General features: G+C 42.7%; 1 protein-coding gene across 1 annotated transcript; it reads left to right on the top strand.

Annotated features, from left to right (window-relative positions):
* The first annotated feature begins 562 nt into the window (after positions 1 to 562).
* KDELR2 (KDEL endoplasmic reticulum protein retention receptor 2) lies at positions 563 to 19214 on the top strand. Its single transcript, XM_053364145.1, has 5 exons — positions 563 to 771; positions 6960 to 7060; positions 13303 to 13461; positions 16042 to 16294; positions 18073 to 19214. The coding sequence occupies exons 1-5, from the start codon at positions 681 to 683 to the stop codon at positions 18105 to 18107; spliced, it is 639 nt and encodes a 212-aa protein (XP_053220120.1). The 5' UTR covers positions 563 to 680; the 3' UTR covers positions 18108 to 19214.
* The last annotated feature ends 2930 nt before the right edge of the window (positions 19215 to 22144 follow it).

Below are 22144 nucleotides of genomic sequence, written 5' to 3'. Positions count from 1 at the left end.
ATTTCGACTTCAGCCTAAAACAATGCCCGAGCGCTCATAACGCAATAAAATGCCAGGCCAGACCAATGCCAGTCGATCAAAAACATATGTGAGTTTAGCAACCGATATCAAACGCGGCAGCACGTCTGAAAGCGTCTTTTTAAAACCCGCTATTGTGGCCAACGGGCGAAACGGCGCAGGCGCACTCGCGCCCCCCGCTACACGCCTTCCAGAATTCTTGCTCCTCCACACAGCGCAAGCGCAGCTCCACCTTCTAAAGACGGAACGGCAGAGGGCGAGTCTTGTGTTGCGGCGTGGGAGATGTGCGCGCGTGCGCAGAAGAAGAAGAAAAAATCCGTCGTGCGCCGTTTCCGTGGATGCGCGGGGGGGGGGAGGGAGAATATGCGCGTGCGTAGGAAAGGATCCCTCGCAAGCCCCGCCCATCGGCTGTGAGGGAAAGAAGGGGGCGTGACTCTTACTCTCTTTCTCCCCGCCTTCTCCGCTTTCCTTCCCCCACCCCCCACCCCACTTCTCCCGGCGTGCACCGCGCCCGCGCTGGCTGTCTCTGGCCACGTCTCCGGGCCACGTCGCTCGGTGTCCGCTGCGCTCTCGCCATCTTCGGTCCGGTCGCCGGCTCCTCTCCCCGCTTCTCCTCCTCCTCCTCCACCTCCTCCTCTTCCTTCAGCGCGGCCGCCGGCGCCATGAACGTCTTCCGCCTCACCGGGGACCTCTCCCACCTGGCGGCCATCATCATCCTCCTCCTCAAGATCTGGAAGACCCGCTCGTGCGCCGGTGCGTCGGGCTCGGCGGGCGGTTGGCGAGGCTGAGGCGGCGCGAGGGACGTCGACCCCCGGCCATGGGGGGGGGGGAGGGACCCGCCTCGGCCCCTCGCCTGTTGGGGGGGGGGAGTGGTGGTCCTGCCCCCTCGTCACACTGCGAAACGAGCGGGGAGATTTGGGGGTGCAGATTTTTTGGGGGGTGTGATTCTCTCCTCCCTATGGGGTTTCCTTTCAGAGACTTTGGTGTGGGGAGGGTGCGTCCCTCTTGCCACCCCCCTTTTTATGCTTGTCTTCAGTAGAGGGGGGGATTTGGATGGGGTGCTCCCCATGCCCTCCTGTTTTATGGGGGTAGTTCGCCTCCTTCAGTTGTGGTGGAGCCTGAGGAGGGAGTGCCTACTTTGGGGGGGGGGATGCCCCCATATTCTCCTCTGTGTGTGTTGGCGGAGCAAGCTTGGCTGATTATGGGATGTTGAGGTGGAGCGATTTCCAACACTCCCCCCCTCAAAAAAATGCTGTCTCCTGTGTGTCGAGTTGAGCAGGAACGTCAGATGAGGGGCAATTTTGGGGGTGTGGAGGTGGGTGGGTGGTGATGGGGTGGAGTTTTCTTGTAAGTGAGGAGCTTATGGGAGGCTGGAGCAGGTTAGGAATTTGGGGGTACTCATTTGGGGGCAGTGATGGGTTCCCCCAATTACTCTTGTATTTGGTGAGGGTTTGGTGTAATTGTGGAAGCTCATGGAATGCTTGCAGGGGGGGGTTGTGATGCTGATTTGGGGATCGTATTTCTGCCATGCCTCCTACTTCTAAAGGGGGAGATCTGAGAAGTGACTTCTTTTAAAGGTTATGGGATGTTGCAGTAAGTGGAGTTGTCTTCTAGAGAAAACTTGTGGGGTACTACAGAGTGGGGCCAGTGTAGTTCAGTGCTAGAGTGTTGAACTAGGGCCAGGTATACCCAGGTTCAAATTCCTGGTGGAGGTTGTCAGGTGACCTTAGACCTCTCTGAACGTAACTGCCTTCACAGGGTTGTTGCTAGGGTAAGGATATGGGAGATCATGTATTTTGCTCCTGAGTTCCTTGGAAGAAGAAGAATGTAAAATGTGATAAAATATATTGATTGGGGGTCACTCCTGCAGTTGCATCAAATAAAGAGTTTGTAAGCCTATACTGCACTGGAAGATATGAAGTCTAAAGAGTAGAGGTTACGGTCACTGTCTTTCAAAAAGGGGAGGGTAGGACAACTCTATGAATATCTTTGAAAGGGTATCCTGAAAACAGGGCTTTATGTTCATTATATGTATTCTGTATGGGATATATTTGTTGATGAAGATCCCATCGGAGTGAACTAAGTGCAGAAACGGTTTGGGGTTTTCTTTTTCTTTTAATAGTGTTGTAGGTAGAGAGATTTCATAGTGCTAGTGAAATTGAAGCTATGTCGGTAGAGACTCGGAATGAGTCAGAATCTAGGCAACCTGATTTGCTAACTCCTCCATAATGATGAATATTCAGGTCAAATAACTTTGTTATCTCTTTCTTGCTTCAAGAAGAGCACAATAATATAAATGAGATGAATGAACAGATTAAGTGCCTTCTTAGCACACAGTCCTGATGCAGCATTCAAGCCCAAGCAAAATCATGGTACAGTGTGAAGGGAGCTGCAGGAAATATGACTTTTTCTCTCTCTCCCCGTCCTACCATTCAGACATCGTATTCATTTTGAGGCAGTTGTGCACAAATAGAATGAATGGACTTAAAGCAAAGGGGATGGTCGTTTGCTTTCCTGAGGCTAGAACTTCCCTTTCAGATTCTGGACTTGCAGGAAAAAATGAGTTTTACCATCCTAATCAAGATGCATTGTCTTTTTGCAGTAGTTCTGAAAGTGAAGACATATGACATAGCCTAAATTGTGCTTTTTCTGAGTGCTTTGCAGAAACAGCAGGTTTTTATGCATAATTTGCAAGTTCCAAAGTTGTTCTTCTGAATCCTGGAACCTCTGTTTATAAACTTTCATGCTAGACCCTTTATTTATTTGTAACTGAAGGGGTTAACCTGTGATCCGACTTGATCTGAGAGCTTGGCAAGCTCTTTTACTTGCATTGCCAGCTGCATTTGAAAATTGGAAGCAAATGACTGAATCAAGGCTTGGGAGAATAGGCTCTCAATTGGAATTCCTGGCCTAGTCTGACGTGGCAGCTAACAGAAGGTGTGGTGAACAGGGCTGCCTGGAAGAGAGAGATCAGTTGTATTCTTGCTGCACCCCTATGTCATTTCCTCAATAGAAACTTATTCAACTGAAGAAATCCCTGGTTATGTTGCAAAACAAAACTTGTTCCCAAAAGGGCTGTTTTAATCTCTTATTTTGAAGATAGATTTTTGTTATTTTAACCTAGAAATGAGAATTTACTCACTCTGATGCTTCTGGGTGCCTGTTTGTTTACAGCATTTACACCCTGATTTTAGTCTCTGAATAGATTTTTGTAAGTTGCTTTAAGATGGCACACCCTTAGGCTCACAGTCTAAAAAGACAAGACATGACAGGTGAGGGAAAAGGAAGGGAGGAAAGGAAAGCAAGCTCAGTCACAAGTTTTTTAAGTCGCTGAAGCTATTCAGTACATTTCACTTAGACGCACAGTCCTTGTTTATCCTGCATTGATGGTTTGACTTTGAACTGTGCTCTTATGTCTAAATACTATTCTAGACTGATTCTGTGTTGGTAATTTTGTTTGTAGTCTTTATGATCAAGCCAAGTAGATTTTGAACTGTGAACTTTGTAAGGCAGAGGAAATGCTATCTGGTGGCAAAATGCATCATTCATAGTTGACTAATTCCTGGGAATTTAATAGAGCTCTTTTTAAAGCTGCAGACTGTTATTGTAGAAAAGTAGTCAGAGTTTGAATAAACCATGAGTCCCCTCATATGCAGAACTGTTTAGAGTTAGAATTCATTAACTTTATATATATTTCTGTTTTGTAACCAAGCAGTCTTATTATCCCTACAGCTTGATGCTATGGCATGCTTATGTAAAAGTAAGGCTAGTTGACTACAGGGCGGCTTAGTCCTTAGTGAGCTTATATAAACTTATATAAATATTGTAAACTGGCTGCAATCATGTATACATGTGTGCTTGGGAGTAAACCTCAATGAACTGAAACTTCACTTTTTGATAAGGATTGAGCAGTTATATATGCAAAGGCACCTGTTTTAATAGCATGTTAATAGCTATTAAATTAAATTAAATAGCTATTAGAGTATGACCCATTCATTGTTAAACTTTGTTCCATGTACTATCCTAGCCTGCATACAGCTTATTGTATATTTATTTTGAATGCCTATAACACTATGTATTCATAGTGTATTCAACACTAGCAAGCCCATGAGGAGCAAGTGAGATCTGGGTAGTTGGGAGACAGCATCTTGTGCCTTTGAGCAAAGCACCATTGGGACAATTGGTTGTACCCTTTCTGACCACTATTTTGCCCCAGAGCAGGGATAACCAGTGTGGTGTCATCCAGAAGTTGTTTGGACCACAACTCACATCAGCCTCAGGCAGCATAGGCAATGGTCAGAAATGATGTGAGTTGGAAATCCAGCAACATCTGAAGGGCACCATGTTGACTACCCCTGCCTCAAGGTGTCCTTGCAAAGGGGGAAGGTTGGTGGAAGCTAGCAGAGTATATGTAGTGAGGTCATGTTTGGGTAGGGATCCTTTGCAAATCAATTAATGCAATAACTTTCATAACCAGAATAGTTTATTCTTCTAGGGGCTTAGTGTTATCACTTCCTAAGACTGACAAGAAAAAAATTGTTTAGCAACAGCATTGTTAGTGTAATGTGAAATAGTTACATTGAGTCTAAGTGTGTTACTTCTAGAGAATGCTGGCAACCAGCAGAGATATGCAGCCTCCTAAATTTAAGGCTCTAAAAGCTAATGTTCAAAACAAGGATATTTGCTTATTCTTTAACACAATTTCTTTTTGAATAAACAATGTCGATCGACAGAAAACAATTGCATCAAGATGAGAGAGGGAGAGTAGATGACATTCTGACATTTCACAGGAAAGTGGTTAAGAAAAACAATTATAACGGGGAATATTATTACCATCTACTTCCCTTTTGAATAAAAGACATCAGATATTGTAATGAATTAAAATGATACAAATATGAACTGTCATGGGGCTACTGAAATAAAAGGTAATGTATCTGGCACTAAGAGTACTTATAAGCAACAAGAGGGCTGTAAGAGTACAGTTGTACCTCCGCTTACGTATCCCTCTGGATATGTAATCTTCGGGATGTGAACGCGGCAAACCCGGAAGTATTTTTCTGGGTTTCGCCGCATACGCAGAAGTGGTTCTCTGGTTGCAAATTCCTCAGGATGTGGCCGGACCTCTGGAACGGATACCATTTGCAACCGGAGGTACCACTGTAACTTAAAAATTGGGACCTGTGGTAAGTTTTTGGTTGTTGAACACTTCTTCCTTCCATCAGCACCCTTTCTCATCAGAGGGAAAAATGAGAGCCTGCAAGGTCAGTTAGCTGAGGCCAGCACCTATTGCTGTTTGACTCCTTCCACCTCAGAACTTTCTCCCTTGGTGGCCATTGAGTCTGGTAATTACAACATTTACATGACACTCTGTGCCTGGTTTTCATTCCCTTTTCCATTTGTAACAAGTATATTGGATTGTATACCATTTTATGAATGCATTGGCAGAAAGGTGGTATCTAAGCAGTTGTCTTGACAAAATAGCATGACAAAACAGGCTGAGTCATAGAGTGCATCCATGCTTTTGTTTTATGTTGCTGAAAAATGCAACCTCTGTTGCTTGCTTTGTTCACATTGAGCTGAATGGAGTAGAGCTAATAAATAGGCATGTGCTACAATACATGTAATGAGGCATGTATTGTAACACCTATTTTACATGAAGTGAGACAATCTTTACAAAAATGTGATCTCTGAACTTACTGTAGTGAGTTTTTTTAAATGCCCATCAGAGTTTCAGTTGTAAACACACTTCAATGGGAGATAGGAAGCATGTAAATGTGCTCTAGATTGATGTCTAGTGTTGTGTTATCACCCACTGTGTCCTGCCTGAGGGATTCTCAATGCAGATGGTTCTTCAGGTATAGGGCATGGAGGATGTTTCAGTGGGAATTTCTCACAGTTTGGGATCAGATCTGATAGTGGGCCCTGCCAAGGTTAGATAGCCTCATTGTGACCATGATAGAAGGAAGTAGAAGACCATGGGTAGAAGGAAGGAAGACCCTAAGAACTGGGCTGGGATGGTAATTGACTGTATACTTATTTAATATCAGAAGGGTTTGAGTGAAAGGTGGGGGTCCAAGTGATGGTATGGCATCTTCCATTAGTTTGGGAGTGGAATTGAGTCTTAGGAACATAGAGGCTGATACAGACCCAACTGCTTTCTTTAGTCACTCAGCTGGAAGAGAGGATCTTACATCTTTCTAGCCATAGTTTAGGTTTCCAAGGCTGCTAAGGACACAGCACTGGGATACCCTCTCTCTGGCTGACATAAAAATAATAAACTGAAATGGCATACATGTGCCATTCGTCTGGATTTTCCCAGACATTACTGGGATTTCAAATGCGGAATTGACATTGAAAAGTCCAATAATATTGTAATATTGTGGTTTGTGTAAAAAAAAAAAAAAAAAGCTCAACAACTTTCGGAGTAGGCAAAATGCCCACAACCAGCTGATGGTCAGCTTTGATACACAGTGATTCCTGATCAGTGCTACTGAACCATTTCTAGGGCAGAGCATAGGAAGACATTCTGTGCGTGACAGTGGTCCATAGGACTATCCCTAGTTCTCTTCATTGTTGCATTTTGTTGTTGTTGCTCTCCAGTGACTTGTATTCAGTGAACCTAGCTTCTTTTCTGATAAATCTTCCTTTTGCTCTTATGCAGAGGGTTTATGATTTGACCTGTTCAGTATGGTGCCTGGTACATTGTTGGTTATGAATAAAAAGCTGAATAGTAGCAAAAGAGGTAAGTAGCAGAAAATTGCTAGCAATAGATGGCAATATATGAAACTTCTGGGTTTTCAATCTGGAGCTCAAATTACCATAAGGTTCTGTTGCAATGTGGCGGTTGGTGTGCAGTGAATCTTGGTGTTTGAACTAAGATAATTCACATGGCTTGGGTTTTTTAATGCCCTTTCTCACACGACTTCTTTTTATTCCTTTAGGTATATCTGGGAAAAGCCAGCTTCTCTTTGCACTGGTGTTCACCACTCGTTACCTGGATCTCTTCACTTCATTCATTTCTTTTTATAACACTTCTATGAAGGTATGATACATTCAATATGCAAGAGGGGCTACTGAATTTTCTCCACATACCTCTTAATGAATTCACCTCCATGGTAATTTCGAGTAAAGGCTGAAAGAAAATTCAAGTGTGCTTCTCCCTGTTTATGTTAAAGTTAATGTGGGTCTGCTGATTAAAAAAACAACAACCACTGTGTTGCAGCCGTAGGGAAGAAGCAGGTTTGCAAATGCCACAATAAATTACCTTTCTATTGCCAGTCATCTGCAGTGTCTTGAGTCATACGAGTTTCACTCCTAGATGACAGCTTTCTCTGTTTTACACATGGATAAACTGTTTTGCCTGAAAGGGTTGAAGTCAGCTCTTGAGGCAGTTTGCTGCATTGCCTGATGGTCGCAACTTAGTTTGTCCTCCGATAGCTTGATCAGGTTCCCCCAGTTTTATTATCGCTATGACTATGTTCTTTAAAATTCCTACAAAGTATCTGACCAGCAACAAAGCCAGGGACTATTTTGTGTCCCTGGAGTATGCCTGACTCTAGGGCTGATTCAGCCTTTAGGTGGGGTGAGGCTGCTGCCTCAGGCAGTGGGGGCCCCCAAGGCAGTGCCCCTACAGGTGCCTCACCTGCCCCACCACAACCAGCACTGGTGCTGGTTTTGGGCAAGACCAAAATGGTGTGAGAGAGCATGCAAGACCTCACCCAAAATTGGTGTGGAGGTGTGAGGCATGGTGTGAGAGAGCATGGTGTACAGAGCATGCAAGACCTCACCCGAAATTGGTGTGGAGGTGGTGAGGCAGGCAGTGCAAGCTGCAAGGTGGTAGCAGCAGGGCAGAGTGGCACTTTGCATTTTGCCTTCTGCGGCGAAATGGGATATGCCACCCCTGTCTGACTCTTCACCTTCTGAGGACTCTGTGCCTTACTTGAGGGGTTTCTTAGTTTTGGAGCAGAAGAACCAGGTGTGTATATATGTGATCATCCCAGTGCCTTTGGTGTAGAAAAAGAAAAGGTTCATGAAATGTATATGGTCCTCAGACAGAGTGCCTTGCTAATTAGTATCTATTTGCTTTGTAAAACTGGCTTTAGGTTTCTTTTCAAGAAATGAAAGAAGACTAAAGGTGATGGGGATGACAGTCAAGTTAGAGGGGAGTGGGAACGGTGTTCGGAACAGCAGTAGAACTCTGCCTTGTGTCTCCTGGAAGCACTCCTTATGCCCCCCCCCCCAAGGTTATACTTTTAAAATGGAAACTGAAATTCTTAAGATGGTAAAATCTGTGTTGTAGCAGGGATGCCTTGAATGTATGGCAACGTGCTCAAACGGACCTGCCTTAATTGGATGCACATGACCCTTTTACAGCTCTTTTACTCAACCTCCATAAGTTCAATTCACCAGCTGCTCCACAAGCAGGCATGCAGCAATCCTGACTTGGACGCTTTGCTGGCAGAGCGTGGTGGAAAAAGCCAACCTTGAGCCAAACCCACTTTCAAGGCTGGGTTTCTGGTGGACTTCCATTTTGATATTAATGTGAATGTTTGCTTATGCAATTCTGACTACAAATACATGAAGGGGATGAGTATTGGTTGGGCTCGAGGATGAGTCTGGCGTACTTGTGCTGATATATATGCTGTCTCAAGCAGCTGAATTTTTATTGGATCCCAATGTATGCTGGTTATGTTATGAAATATTTATATGAATTGTGAGCTAAGTAAAATGACTTGGTGTAAAGAGTTACACGTGTAATACAAAAAGATAAAAAAGCAGGTCCAGTGAGGGGTATGGGAGCACTTGGTGCTGCAGAACCACTGGTGCTAAACAGATGTGTAGATCTGATTTGTCCCCTGGTTTTGGGATCACCCCATATGAAAGGATGATAGAATAAAAAAGTGATTAGAAGCTTGTCTCAAACTGTCATTGAATGCTTGTTGCTACTAATGAGGAGTGGTAATCTGTACTTAATTCGTTTTCCTTAGAACTGTCAAAAATTCCCTGTCTAGTCAGGGAAACACAATGGTCATAATTGCATCTTGTTCACACAGCTTTCTTCATGTCTGTGAGCCCTAGAATAAGGGCTGATCCTTTATCTGATTCTCATTTTAATTTGGTCTACCAGAAAACTGTTTGCCCAGCTTTTTTACTATTCATGATGTGCAAAGAATCCACAAATTCTTCAACTTTAATTACTTGGAAGTAAATGATACTGAAATGTTTATGTAGCTGTGCTTAATCACAACCAGACTATTTTGAATGTTCATTCAGATCTATCGCTATTAGCCAGTTGTATAGTCTGTAAAGACAAAAATATGAACCTGCCATTTTACTGATGAAAGGTTGGCTTCAAACTTAGAATTGTTAGAGTAGACCCATCAATGGGACAAGCTTGTCATGACTAACATAAGCTCCATTGATTGCCGTGTGTCTACTCCAAGCATGACTAAGTCTGGATCCAACACCAAATAATTATCCTCTTGTGATTCTTTGGCGGAGTAGAACCACCATAATGACAGGAGAAGGTAAAGAAGATCCAGTGTCTGCCCTACTTATTATGGGGATGCAGCTTGAAATCCTGGGAGGCTAAGGAATTGTGCAGTGCCATCTTTTATATAGCCTGCCCTTTTCTCATCTGTGGACCCAGGGACAGGGGGAGTGACACCCAGATATCTGTGTGTGCTTTGCTTGCTTATGCAAGTGTATGTGCAAATGCCAAAAGGAGGCACAAGAGAATTGGCAAGGAACAACCTTGGCAACCCCAGGAGGTTCAGTTTGCTTCCTTGTTTGTAGCTTTTGCGGTCGTCTTGAAGCCTCTTTTGTGCAAGTGTTTGCAAGTAATGGAATTGATCAGGCCCTGATACACTGTTACTGTGGCCTGAAATTCTGCTATATGTTCTGTAGCAATTTTAATGTTTGGATTTTAATATTGCGTTCTTTTATTATTATAATTCATTGTATTTTTGTATGAAGCTATTGTGTGCCACCCTACAATCATTTCAATGAAAGGCAGCTAGCAAATCCAATGAAGAAATTGGTTTAGCCTAAGGGTGGGGTCTTGTGGCCCTCTAAATGTTGTGGACATTTAGTGGGCCCATCAGGCCCACTAAACATCAAATTGACTACAGAACCCCATTGCCTGAGCAGGTCTCTCACCTGTAAAATTAACCAGCATCTCTTAATTTTCTCTGCTAGTAGGACTGCTTTGAATTTATGTCTTTCCCCCCAAGTGTAACTTTATCCAAACCGTGTTTCTTTTTTGCCTTAATAATCATAATCAGTTATTATTGGTGAGTTTTCTCCAGGCGAGCCCTGGCTTTTGCACTTTCCAGATGTTATTGTGGTTGGCATCCTGGCCACTGCTTTCTAGGGATTTTTCTGTGACTCATTGGCTACTTGAATACCACCTCTGGGATGGTGACTCATGCTGTCCTTTCTGTGTGCTACAGTGCATGGAAACTAGGTTCCGCTTGTTAAAGTGTTCCAAGTATTAGTTCCCTGAGAATATGCTTACAGATGGTGAGCGGAGAACCTTGAACATTTCGCTGGGGGTTGCTGTGGCCTAGTTAGTTAGGCAGTGACCTGGATTCCACATCTGACACAATTTGTGTGACCTTCAGCAAGTCATTTAATTTTTCTTAGCCCCGGCCTTCTCCACTTGATAATTAAGTCTGTGTACAGTATTTTTATCATGAACGTAATGAAGCCCAGTTTCCTCAAGGTAACCTCTTCTGGATGAAGCCCTGAAAACAGAAGCTGGGAGCTGCCTTTAACTGTAGGCTCATTAACTACGCTGGGTGCCTCTTGCATTAACAAGCCCACTACCAATGAAGCACTCTTCAAATATACTAAAGCAGAATATGTGTATAATTTAGATAGTGATCTGAACCCACTTCCAATCTAATCTATGCATGTCACCTGGAAGAACCAGGAGCTGCAGGCTGCCTAGCTGAAGTGGTGCCTGTCCCTGAGAGACCATGACATCTGCTGCTACCTGGCCCTGGTTGCCAGGCCATTATTTCAAGTTGGTTGCTATTCTCCTCGGTAGTCATAAAGAGAGCAGCATGAGTTAAAATATTCACTACAGTGGTGTAATGAAACTCCTGAGAGTGGACACTTTATACCAGGGGTCAGCAAACTTTTTCAGCAGGGGGCCAGTCTACTGTCCCTCAGACCTTGTGGGGGGCCGGACTATATTTTTTGGGGGGGGGATGAATGAATTCCCATGCCCCACAAATAACTCAGAGATTCATTTTAAATAAAAGCACACATCCTACTCATGTAAAAACACGCTGATTCCCAGACCGTCCGCAGGCCAGATTTAGAAGGCGATTAGGCCGGATCTGGCCCCCGGGCCTTAGTTTGCCTACCCATGCTTTATACCAATGGTTCCTAAAATTTCCCGCCCCCCATGGACCACTTGAAAATCCCAAGGGTCTGACTTGGCAGACCACAATGCTTTTTTGGGGTGGAGCTGCTGTAGCTATTGTAATGTGCTGTGCAGATGTTGTATGGTTTTAAATTTATTTTTAATTCATTTATTTAGAGTATTTGTACCCCAGGCTTTAGCCGAAAATACTCTGAGTACTTGACATACAATCAATTAAAACAAGGCATTTCCTGCCCTGTCAGCTTACAATCTAAAGAACAAGGGGAAAGGGACAGGGAGTAAAGAGGAAAAGGGCAAACTCAAGCATCAATTCTTAAATGGTAGTTCTTCTAATGACCAGCTAGCACAAAAACAGCTCAGGAGCAGGGAGCAGGGGATGGAATCCAGGCATAGGCAAACTCGGCCCTCCATATGTTTTGGGACTGCAACTCCCATGATCCTTAGCTAACAGGACCAGTGGTCAGGGATGATGGGAGTTGTAGTCCCAAAACATCTGGAGGGCTGAGTTTGTCTATGCCTGGAATAAGCACTGCTTCCTATTGCTCCCAGTAAGTAGAAAGGTTACAAACTGCAATACAATAAAATGTGATATAGGAAATAAAAGTTGCAAAAAAAATCATTATGAATATGTAATACAATAGATGTGCCACCGTACATCCACAACAACTCCACAGATATATCACAGATCAATCTGAATGAATCACTGGTGGCCCACAGACCACAGCTTTAAATTTTAAACAGGCATTTATAAACTCCACGTGGCAATCACTATTTTAGGGTAAAATGCTTCTAAGAAGTGGTTCTTGCTTCACAACTCACTTTTACTCATATGCAGATTTAATAAATGATTGATTTCCTCAAGCAATGGCCATAACGTATTAACTTTCCAGACTTTCCAGACTTCTCATCTTGGTGACACACTTTTTAGACGTGCATCATTTCATGACATAGTAATTCAGTTTTAGTTAGTAAACTAACCCCTTTCCCGCGCCGGGAGGAACGTGGGGATCGTTCGCACAACACACCTACATACTGCAGCCGACTCACCAACATATTACAACGCTGAGTTTGGAATGCCCTGTATTAAATATTATTGTTTCTTTATCAATGACTGATTTTGGAACCCATAGAAGATTGCAGAAAGGTTGTATGGGAAAAGCCACTGCAAAGTGCAGAACTGTTCATATGAGTGCAGTGGCCCCACCCCCTTACAAAAGGGTTTGGTTCCAGGGGTCCATGCGCACAGTCAGGAACCCCCGAAATTGCCCCTACCCCCAGTGAGCAGAGGGCTGCTTTTGGGACACTGCCAGAGCCCTTATGCTGCCTCCCCAAAGCTCAGTAAGATCTCCATTGATTGATTGTTTTAATGACTATTTAAAGTTGTGGTCCCATGAGTAAAGCGAGCACATGTTGCAGGTTTACTGTAGTTGCACCTTTTCTTACACAAATGCTCCAGCTGCAGTAAGTAGGGGGACAGAATCAATGAGATTTTACAACTTAAGCATCTATAGTTGAAGCTGCAGCATTAGAATTGACAAGATTTATGTTGCTTTCAAGCCATTAAAACTTGAGGCAAAGATCCCACTTTCCTTAAACTTCTGAAGGAACCCAAATCAATCAGTTGGTAGGTATGGGAGGGGGTGGGAATTGTACTTCCTTATGTTCCGGGTAACCGTTTTCTATGTTAAAAAAGAGGAAGTCCCCAGAAAATGAATAATAGCTTTCCTGTTGTAGACGGTGCAATATGTTGATGAATGTAACTGAGCAAATGGGAGCAGGAAGGGGGAACATGCTTCAATGGTCAACATTGTTCCTTGTCGTATGTATAAAATGCTTTTTATGGAGGAAACAGACTAAAAGCCTGATAACTCATCTGGGTCTTTTCTTTTCAGCTTATCTACGTTGCCTGCTCGTATGCCACAGTCTACCTGATCTACATGAAATTTAAGGCTACCTATGATGGAAACCACGATACATTCAGAGTGGAGTTTCTTGTGGTTCCGGTTGGTGGGCTGTCTTTTCTTGTCAATCATGACTTCTCTCCCCTGGAGGTTAGTTTATTCATAAAGCGTTGGCTTCTGAAACAATGTAAAGAGGACTTGGGTAACTGTGAAATAAAGCAGAACACTTTGTTCTTTATGCTGCATCGTAAGCTTGATGTTTCACTCAAAGCTGCACAGTTTGTTTGATATAGTATTTGTTTGTGGTCCAGTGGCTTAAAACAGCTGGCACTAGTTGTTTGGCTGGCTTAGATTTTGCTTCGGTGGGCTGCTCCCATATAGTGCTGAAAAATCCCAACCAGGGTTAAAAACAAAATTATTTAGGAATTTTGAAATCAACTTCTCGTAAAACCTTGCTTGTAAAATGTCATTATCAAAATCTGTGTGTGATTCGGTGCAAATTGCTTATCTGTATTTAGGCAAGGATTTTTGTTTAATGAGTCCGTGGGCTCCAAAATTATTCATGTGAAAGCTCATTGGCACCTCTGTGCTTGTAGAATTAGGTTTAGTACGCCACAGAGAGCTCAGTGGGCAGGTACACAATGAATCTGTGATAGTTCAGTCGGTGGAGCACAAAACCTTAATTTCAGAACTGAAGGTCCGAGTCCCATGTTGGGCAAAAAGATTCTTTAATTGCAGGGGGTGGACTAGAATGACCCTCGTGGTTCCTTCCAACTCAGGAGAGCCTGATTGATTTTAGCCAACCGTAGTGGAGAGCAGATGTATAGGAACATTATAAAATTCAAGCCCAGTTTGATCTTCAGGCACAAATGGGTGTTAATCCTGAGTTAATCCCGGAGAAGGTGGCTCCACCATCGCTTCATGCAATCTTAAACCAAAGCAATACAGGGATTGGAGTTAGAAGTATATCCAGTGATCCCAGTTCATACCATTGTGTGTTGGTGGACTTTCTTTATATCTGAGGAACAACACAGTGACCATAATCCTAACTATGTAAACGTAATTAGTTACTCAAATATTTGTGGTGTGTTCAGTGCACTAAACAAAAACACTGAAAAATTGGTCTGACTCTTATGACCTTCACTTCATGTAATTTAAGTTCCTCAAATAGAAGCTGAGAAGTCTTTGGTGCCATCTGGGTAATTTAAGGAGAACTACAATTATTTAAAGGGTGTGTTAAAAAGTAGGGGAAATGGAAAATATAGGCAACAATATACATCTTATATTTTAGCTGATCCATGAATTGCACAGGAAAACTTTCATCTATCAGTACTGCCCACCTTATTTCCTACTACATTTTTATTCTGCTTTCCTTTAGAGGAAAGCCTCACCCCATATTCTTTTTATTCATTTGTTTTCAAAAGAAGAAAACAAACACACCAAATGGGCATACTGTTGCTAAACAAAAAAGCACAGTATAAAGATAATTACAAAGCATTATTTCATAAAGGTAAAGGTAAAGGTACCCCTGCCCGTACGGGCCAGTCTTGACAGACTCTGGGGTTGTGCGCCCATCTCACTCAAGAGGCCAGGGGCCAGCGCTGTCCGGAGACACTTCCGGGTCACGTGGCCAGCGTGACAAAGCTGCATCTGGCGAGCCAGCGCAGCACACGGAAACGCCGTTTACCTTCCCGCCAGTAAGCAGTCCCTATTTATCTACTTGCACCTGGGGGTGCTTTCGAACTGCTAGGTTGGCAGGCGCTGGGACCAAGCAGCGGGAGCGCACCCCGCCGCGGGGATTTGAACCGCCGACCTTTCGATCAGCAAGCCCTAGGCGCTGAGGCTTTTACCCACAGCGCCACCCACGTCCCTGCATTATTTCATAGTTGATTGCTTTTAAATATGTCCATCAAATTGTAGGATGTTTTGAGCATTTATTTTAACAGCAAGGTGAAATAATATACTTCTAATAAAAGTATCCCTACATACTATTTCAGGATAGTACACTTAAAACATGGACAAAATTCCATAGAGGTATTGCTTTGGTTTTTACTATTTCAAGCCACTACTAATTCCCCCCCCCCCCCCGTACATAAGTCATTGCGCTATCACAATTTGAAATTTGCTGATAGCTTTGACATTATTACATACCAGACTTTCCTGCACCTGCCATCAGTTTATAGAGGTTTTAGATTCTTCTTGTTTACCTATGAATATCCATTATTTTGCTAAGAAGCTACTCTCCAGGACAATGTGATTCAGTCTTTTCCCAAAGATGTTTAAAAATTACATGTGTGGGGTTTGCAGGTGAGAACTTGTTATTACCAAAGTTATTCCCATCATCTCTCTCAAAATTCTTAATTTTAAAATTTAAAGTAAGTCCATCATGTGACATATCATATTAAAGTCCATGAAGTTCTGAAGAGATTTTTTTTTTGTAGGTTTGAGATATCTCAATTCTGGGTTGACCTTTTAAGGTTTTTGTGTAGGGCAAAATTGTCAATTTATTGAAATTTCAACCACTCATAACTCACAAATGGGATGAGATAAAAAATTAAAATTTTAGATTTAAACTTAGTTTTGATCATTCAAGAAGTGTACAGAATATTAAGATAATTGGATGGCATGAGGTAAAAGAGTTGGATCACTTGATATGGATTGACCCATGGACTAGACGTGGAAGCTGCCAAGTGATGGTATCACTTTTACATTTTTGTCTTGCTCTTTCAGATCTTGTGGACCTTCTCCATCTACTTGGAGTCCGTGGCTATTCTCCCCCAACTTTTTATGATCAGTAAAACTGGGGAGGCAGAAACCATCACTACTCACTATCTTTTCTTCTTGGGCTTGTACCGTGCCTTGTACCTTATCAACTGGATTTGGCGCTACTACTTTGAGGGATTCTTTGACCTTATAGCTGTCGTTGCTGGTGTGGTCCAGACTATTCTGTACTGTGACTTCTTCTATTTGTATGTTACAAAAGGTAAGGAGCGAGCCATGGCCTTCCTGTTCTGTAGGCCTAAAGAATTTTATGTATTCTAGATCCCTTGCACATGCTTTCTGCAGTATATTAATGCTGTGTATAATATTGTAGCTCTGTCACTCTTCCAAATAAGCACAGCTGTTCAGTACTTTAGAGGTTGTGGGTGTGCTCTGGGGTTTCCCACTGTTGCGTAACGCTAGAGTCAAATGCAGCCAAGATCTGAGTATATTTATAACAAAGCATTATCAGCAAAACAACATGAGAATGGATTGAAATGTGGTTTTTGGTCCTGATTTGCAGGGCAAGCAAAAGCCATAGTTAGGCACAAGTGACGTGCAAACACAGTGGCTGAGTGGCAAGCTGAGCTTTGCAGCAAACCAGAAAAGGGTGGAATTGTTACACACAAGGGGAGAATAAGTGAACCCAGTGGTCCTTCAAAGCTCAGTCCTGTATGAATGTGGCGCAGTTCATCCAGTATTGTCACCTCTTCCTTATCTTGCCCCGGCTCAGCAGTCTGCATTACCAGCCCAATATAAGCAAAGCAAATGTATTTTAAGTTTGCTTTGGAATTATTCTACAGTGGTACCTCCAGTTACGAACTTAATTCATTCCAGAGGTCCATTCTTAAGCCGAAACAGCTTGTAATATGAGGCGTGCTTTCACTAATTGCGCCTCCCACTGCTGCGCGACTTCCGCTTGCATCCCAGGGCAAAGTTTGCAACTAGGAGCATCTACTTCTGGGTTAGCGGAGCTCGTAACCCAAAGTATTCGCAAGGAGGACAGTACATAACACGGGGTTCTACTGTACTGTATTGAATATCAGAGTTTAAACATTATAAAATATCAGAGGTAGCACCTCTTCCCATATAGGCCTGCCGCAGTGTTGAGATTTGCAGGGAAGGTCCTCTTTGTGGATCTGCTGCCATATGTAGTTTGTTGGGCAGCAGTGCATGAGAAAGCCTTTTCAGTGGTGGCCCCCAACATGCCCTCCAAGGTTTGTTTCACCTTGTCACCTTTCTGCATAGGTCTTTGGGTTGCACAATGTGACATGGCTTAATTGTATTGAGCTGTATATAACTAGCTTTGGGATTGCATGGTGAAATGCAGGCTACAAATGCCTATAAAATAATAAAAGGCTAGAGATTAATTTTCACAAATTCTACTAATATTAAATGTCACTGTTTCTCACCATATCTCCCCCTTTACCTTTTTGTCTCCTCGGGGTAGCAAGCTTCCTTTTTTGTTTATTTCGTTAAATATTTATAAATTGCACTTTCATAAAAATGCAAGGTGGAATACATCAAAGAAGACGGTACAGTGGTACCTCGGTTTAAGAACAGTCCGGTTTAAGAACAATTTGGTTTACAAACTCTGCAAAACTAGAAAGAGTGTCCTGGTTTGAGAACTTTACCTTGGTCTAAGAATGGAATCTGAACAGTGGAAGGGCACCGGTGGCCTCATGGGAAAGTGCATCTCGGTTTAAGAATGGTTTTGGTTTAAGAACGGACTTTCAGAATGGATTAAGTTCGTAAACCAAGGTACCACTGTATATGCTTTGTTCATATTATTCCATAAAACCCTCTGAGTTTGTATCCAAGTGCATCATACTTTGAATAGACCTCTTTACTTCAGTGGGGCTTCTCTGAATATGACTTACTTGGGTGCAACCCAGTGTATCTTGGTGATGCATGACAGAATAACATTAGTTTTTTGGTGGTAGATAATTGGATGCATGCATACATTTAACAATGCCTTGTTTTGTCTTTTTTTTTTTTTAGTACTCAAGGGAAAGAAGCTCAGTTTGCCAGCGTAAGTGCCAAAACTAATCGCCAGCATCTGCCATCCTGGATGCTTAGACAGAACAATCCTTACCACAAGCGAAAGGTGAAGATGCTTGAAACAGACAGTCTCCCACGTCTCTTGCAAGAATCATTGGTGGGCTGTATAGGACCAGAGAACAACCAGCTGACTTCTGTTTGATGCATCTTGCCTTTATCTTTTTTTATTACTATGTATAAAGATTTTTTACATAAAGAAACTTAATACTGTGTGAATTTAATTCAGTGTGTAGTTTCAATTGGAATAGTTCCAAAAGTGAGATTTTGTGGGGTTGTTTATGACCAGGAATAAGTGCAAACACTTCTTATTTTCAAATGATTCTTTTTGAATTACTGACTTGTTTCGGTGCACACAGGTGTGTGCTGACTGATGGATGGTAACCGTTCTTCTCTCTTGATTTCAAATTTCATCCCACTGTATTTATTTACCCCCTAAAAAGTTGAACATAGTGTGTCAACTGAAATCAAACTACAAATGACAAAATTCTCACGGTAGGATGTCACCATTTCATGAATGTTCTTAGTTATAATTACTCCATTTTAAAATAAGAATCATTCTCCTATAGTGTCTGCCAGTGCATATTGTTTGATACCTCTCTTAACCTTCTGAATACATCAGCTTGAGAGTATTTGGTGCCAACGCAGGTTTTTTAATATAGATTTCTTTGCTTTTGTGGTTTAGCAGCAGACAATTTTTATTTCATTTTTTCATTCAGGATAAAACGGTTCCTCATTTTTTGAGTGCATAAAGTTCTACTTTCATTCACAGCAGCCTTGGTGTTGCAGCTGTAAGGATGAACCTGTGATAGTTGTCCAATTGAAGTAATCTTTAGGTGGCAATTTTTAACTGTCTACAACTTTTTTTAATACAAATACTTTTACAAGTAATGTCCATGTTCAGCTTTCAAGCAGTTCTAGATGTACCAGTTTTGGACAATGAGTGTGATTTTTTATAAACTTATTCCTGAATCAGCAGCACCAAGTACTATACTTCATCAACTTTACATGATTCCCTTTTTTACTGAGCTGTTGCATGACTTATCCTGTGTTACCATCCTAAATAAACATTTTATGAAGTGGTATACATTGTGGTGGTGTTCTGGAACTAAGTCTCTACAACTTTTCTTTAAGATTGGTTGTAGCAATGTAATTCTTTAAAAATAATTTGATTGTGCTGACTTATAAAAACAAAAGAGCTTTATCTGCAGATTAGGCATGGCTTCTAAAGACACAAATTCCCTCAAATCTTGACAGTTATGAGTATTTCACTGCATTAGTAAGAGCCACAAAAGAGAAATTAGTGTAACAAAGGTGTGAACATAACACATTTAACTGGCACTTTGAAGACTGAAAAAAATAACTCCTGAGAAATATATCATACAAGCCATTTCATCTACATTGTTAATTACCAGCCTATTTAAATATGTACATGATTACCTGCAATCACCAGTTTTTAAAGCACAGAATTCCCTAATAAATGAGACATTTGGATTTGGGCGTAGTTAGCCAAATGCGGTTTCCTACTCAGATGCTGGAGAAGTCTGAACAAACTGTTGAGACTTATTTCTCTCTTCCCTCTCCAACTTTGCTCATTAATTCTTTCCCCAATACTTCTCCAAAATGGGGAAGGCAATTATTGGAAGTGGTTAAAGAATGGGGGCAAATGCTGCAAAGACGATCATCCAGAAACGTGAAAGCTTCAATCATACCTGGAAACTAATCTGGAAAAATGCAGTCCCCAAGTCTCAAACCTTACTCATGTATATGTCTAATTTCTGTATATTAATATATTTTCTCACTACACTGTTGTGTTGCATTTATTAAATGTATGGTTTGGGTAGAAACTTCTGTCAAAAGACTGGAGTGCTGGATAGAGTGAAGAAGCAGCAAAATGAAATTGCAGCCTTGCAGATACACTGGGTAACTTATGACAGCACAAACTGTCTCAAAAGCCTGCTCCATCGAAAGTGACAGATTATATGTGTATATGTTGTGGGTTCCTTTCTGTACTGTATTTTCACAAGCACACTCTGCCTTGAGGGCTGGCTGCTGAACAAAACTTATTTGTATTTAAGTGCACTCCTTTCTGCATTTACGGGACATGGTTAAACAGCTGTCAAGCATGCCAATAGCAAAACACCTGTTAGAGGGCTGAATTTTGAGGCTATTTGGACATAACCAAGTTAGTGACTGAAATATGGGGGGGAGGGGAGGTAAATGCCCACGTTCCACACCCTGACTTTCCCACAGCAAAACAACTCTGCTTCCTGTAATGCAATCATGCTAGGTCGCCACCCAGTGTGATTATTTCGAAATAACTACAGTCTGTTAATAGGAAGGTCTGTTTGTCTATCTATCTACAGTGGTACCTCGCGTTACATACACTTCAGGTTACAGACTCCGCTAACCCAGAAATAGTGCTTCAGGTTAAGAACTTTGCTTCAGGATGAGAACAGAAATTGTGCTTTGGCAGCGCAGCGGCAGCAGGAGGCCCCATTAGCTAAAGTGGTGCTTCAGGTTAAGAACAGTTTCAGGTTAAGTGCGGACCTCTGGAACGAATTACCGTATTTTCCCCTCTATTACACGCAGATTTTTTCTCCTAAAAAGTAAGGGGAAATGTCTGTGCGTGTTATTGAGCGAATGTGTGGTCCCTGGAGCTGACAAGCGCGAGTGAAGGCAAAAATCAGGCAAATATCAAATCGTCCGGAGAAGGGAGGAAAGGAGGAAGCTGCTGCTTTCCCTCAGGGTCTTACTGCCCACCCGCTTCTGTTTCCTTACTGTGTTTGCTCAAACGGAACAAAGAGCAGAGAAAACCCCTCCCCTCCAGGCAAGCAGAGTGGAAAGCAGAGCGTCCTTCCTTCTAATTCCTCTCCGTGCGTCTGGGACTCGAAGGCAACATGCAGGTTGGGGGGGGGGAGAGAGAGAGAGCTGGCTGGCTTGTGGGGGGGGGACTTTTGCCTTCCTTTCCTCCCTCCGGTAAAACCCCTCTCCTGCATTCTTAGCCAGCTGCTTCTCTGCACACCCCTCTCCTTGTCGCTTCTATGTTTTTCCTTCCCTCCCTACTTAAAACGTGGTTCCAATCACGGATCCACATGGATCCTCAGGATCTTTGCATTGGGTCACCCCAAATTCACCATCAGATCACATAGCATGTCCATGGCTACAGCCTGCACCAAAAAAATCACGCACCCACTGTTGCCTGGGGCTGCAATGGTACAAAAACGTGGTTACAAAGCATGGATCCACATGGATCCTCAGGATCTTTGCATTGGGTCACCCCAAATTCACCATCAGATCACATAGCATGTCCATGGCTACAGCCTGCCCCCCAAAATCACGCACCCACTGTTGCCTGGGGCTGCAATGGTGCAAAAACGTGGTTACAAAGCATGGATCCACATGGATCCTCAGGATCTTTGCATTGGGTCACCCCAAATTCACCATCAGATCACATAGCATGTCCATGGCTACAGCCTGCACCAAAAAAACACGCACCCACTGTTGCCTGGGGCTGCAATGGTGCAAAAACGTGGTTACAAAGCATGGATCCACATGGATCCTCAGGATCTTTGCATTGGGCTACCCCAAACTCACCGTCAAATCACATGTCTGTGGCCGCAGCATGAAGCACAAAAATGATACATCCACTGTTTCATTCAGAATTTTTTTTCTTGTTTTCCTCCTCTAAAAACTATGTGCGTGTTATGGTCAGGTGCGTGTTATCGAGCGAAAAATACGGTAAGTACTTAAGCCGAGGTACCACTGTATCTTTATTTTCTATACCGCCCTATACCCGAAGGTCTCAGGATGGTTCACATAAAATATCAAATACATAAAATCAAAACCAAACCAACATCCCAATTAAAAAAACACCCAAAGGGCCAGCACTTTTAAAAAGGGCATGGGATGTAGATCAAGCCAGGCTGAAAAGGAACCTTTTTGCCTGTCACCTAAAGGTGTGTTAAATTTTCACCCTGTTGACAGTTGAGTGCAAGTCCCATTGAACTGACTT

The sequence above is a fragment of the Podarcis raffonei genome, chromosome 14 (genome assembly GCF_027172205.1).
Source record: "Podarcis raffonei isolate rPodRaf1 chromosome 14, rPodRaf1.pri, whole genome shotgun sequence".
Lineage (NCBI taxonomy): Eukaryota > Metazoa > Chordata > Lepidosauria > Squamata > Lacertidae > Podarcis > Podarcis raffonei.
Note: the sequence above shows the minus strand (reverse complement) of the source record. Positions and strands in the feature narration are given on the sequence as shown.

Bases quoted from the DNA above. Each gene is read 5' to 3' on its own strand.
- KDELR2 (XM_053364145.1), top strand. From the start codon at position 681: ATGAACGTCTTCCGCCTCACCGGGGACCTCTCCCACCTGGCGGCCATC. The intron at 772-6,959 runs GTGCGTCGGGCT...TTATTCCTTTAG, and splicing joins GAAGACCCGCTCGTGCGCCG to GTATATCTGGGAAAAGCCAG. The intron at 7,061-13,302 runs GTATGATACATT...TTTTCTTTTCAG, and splicing joins TTTATAACACTTCTATGAAG to CTTATCTACGTTGCCTGCTC.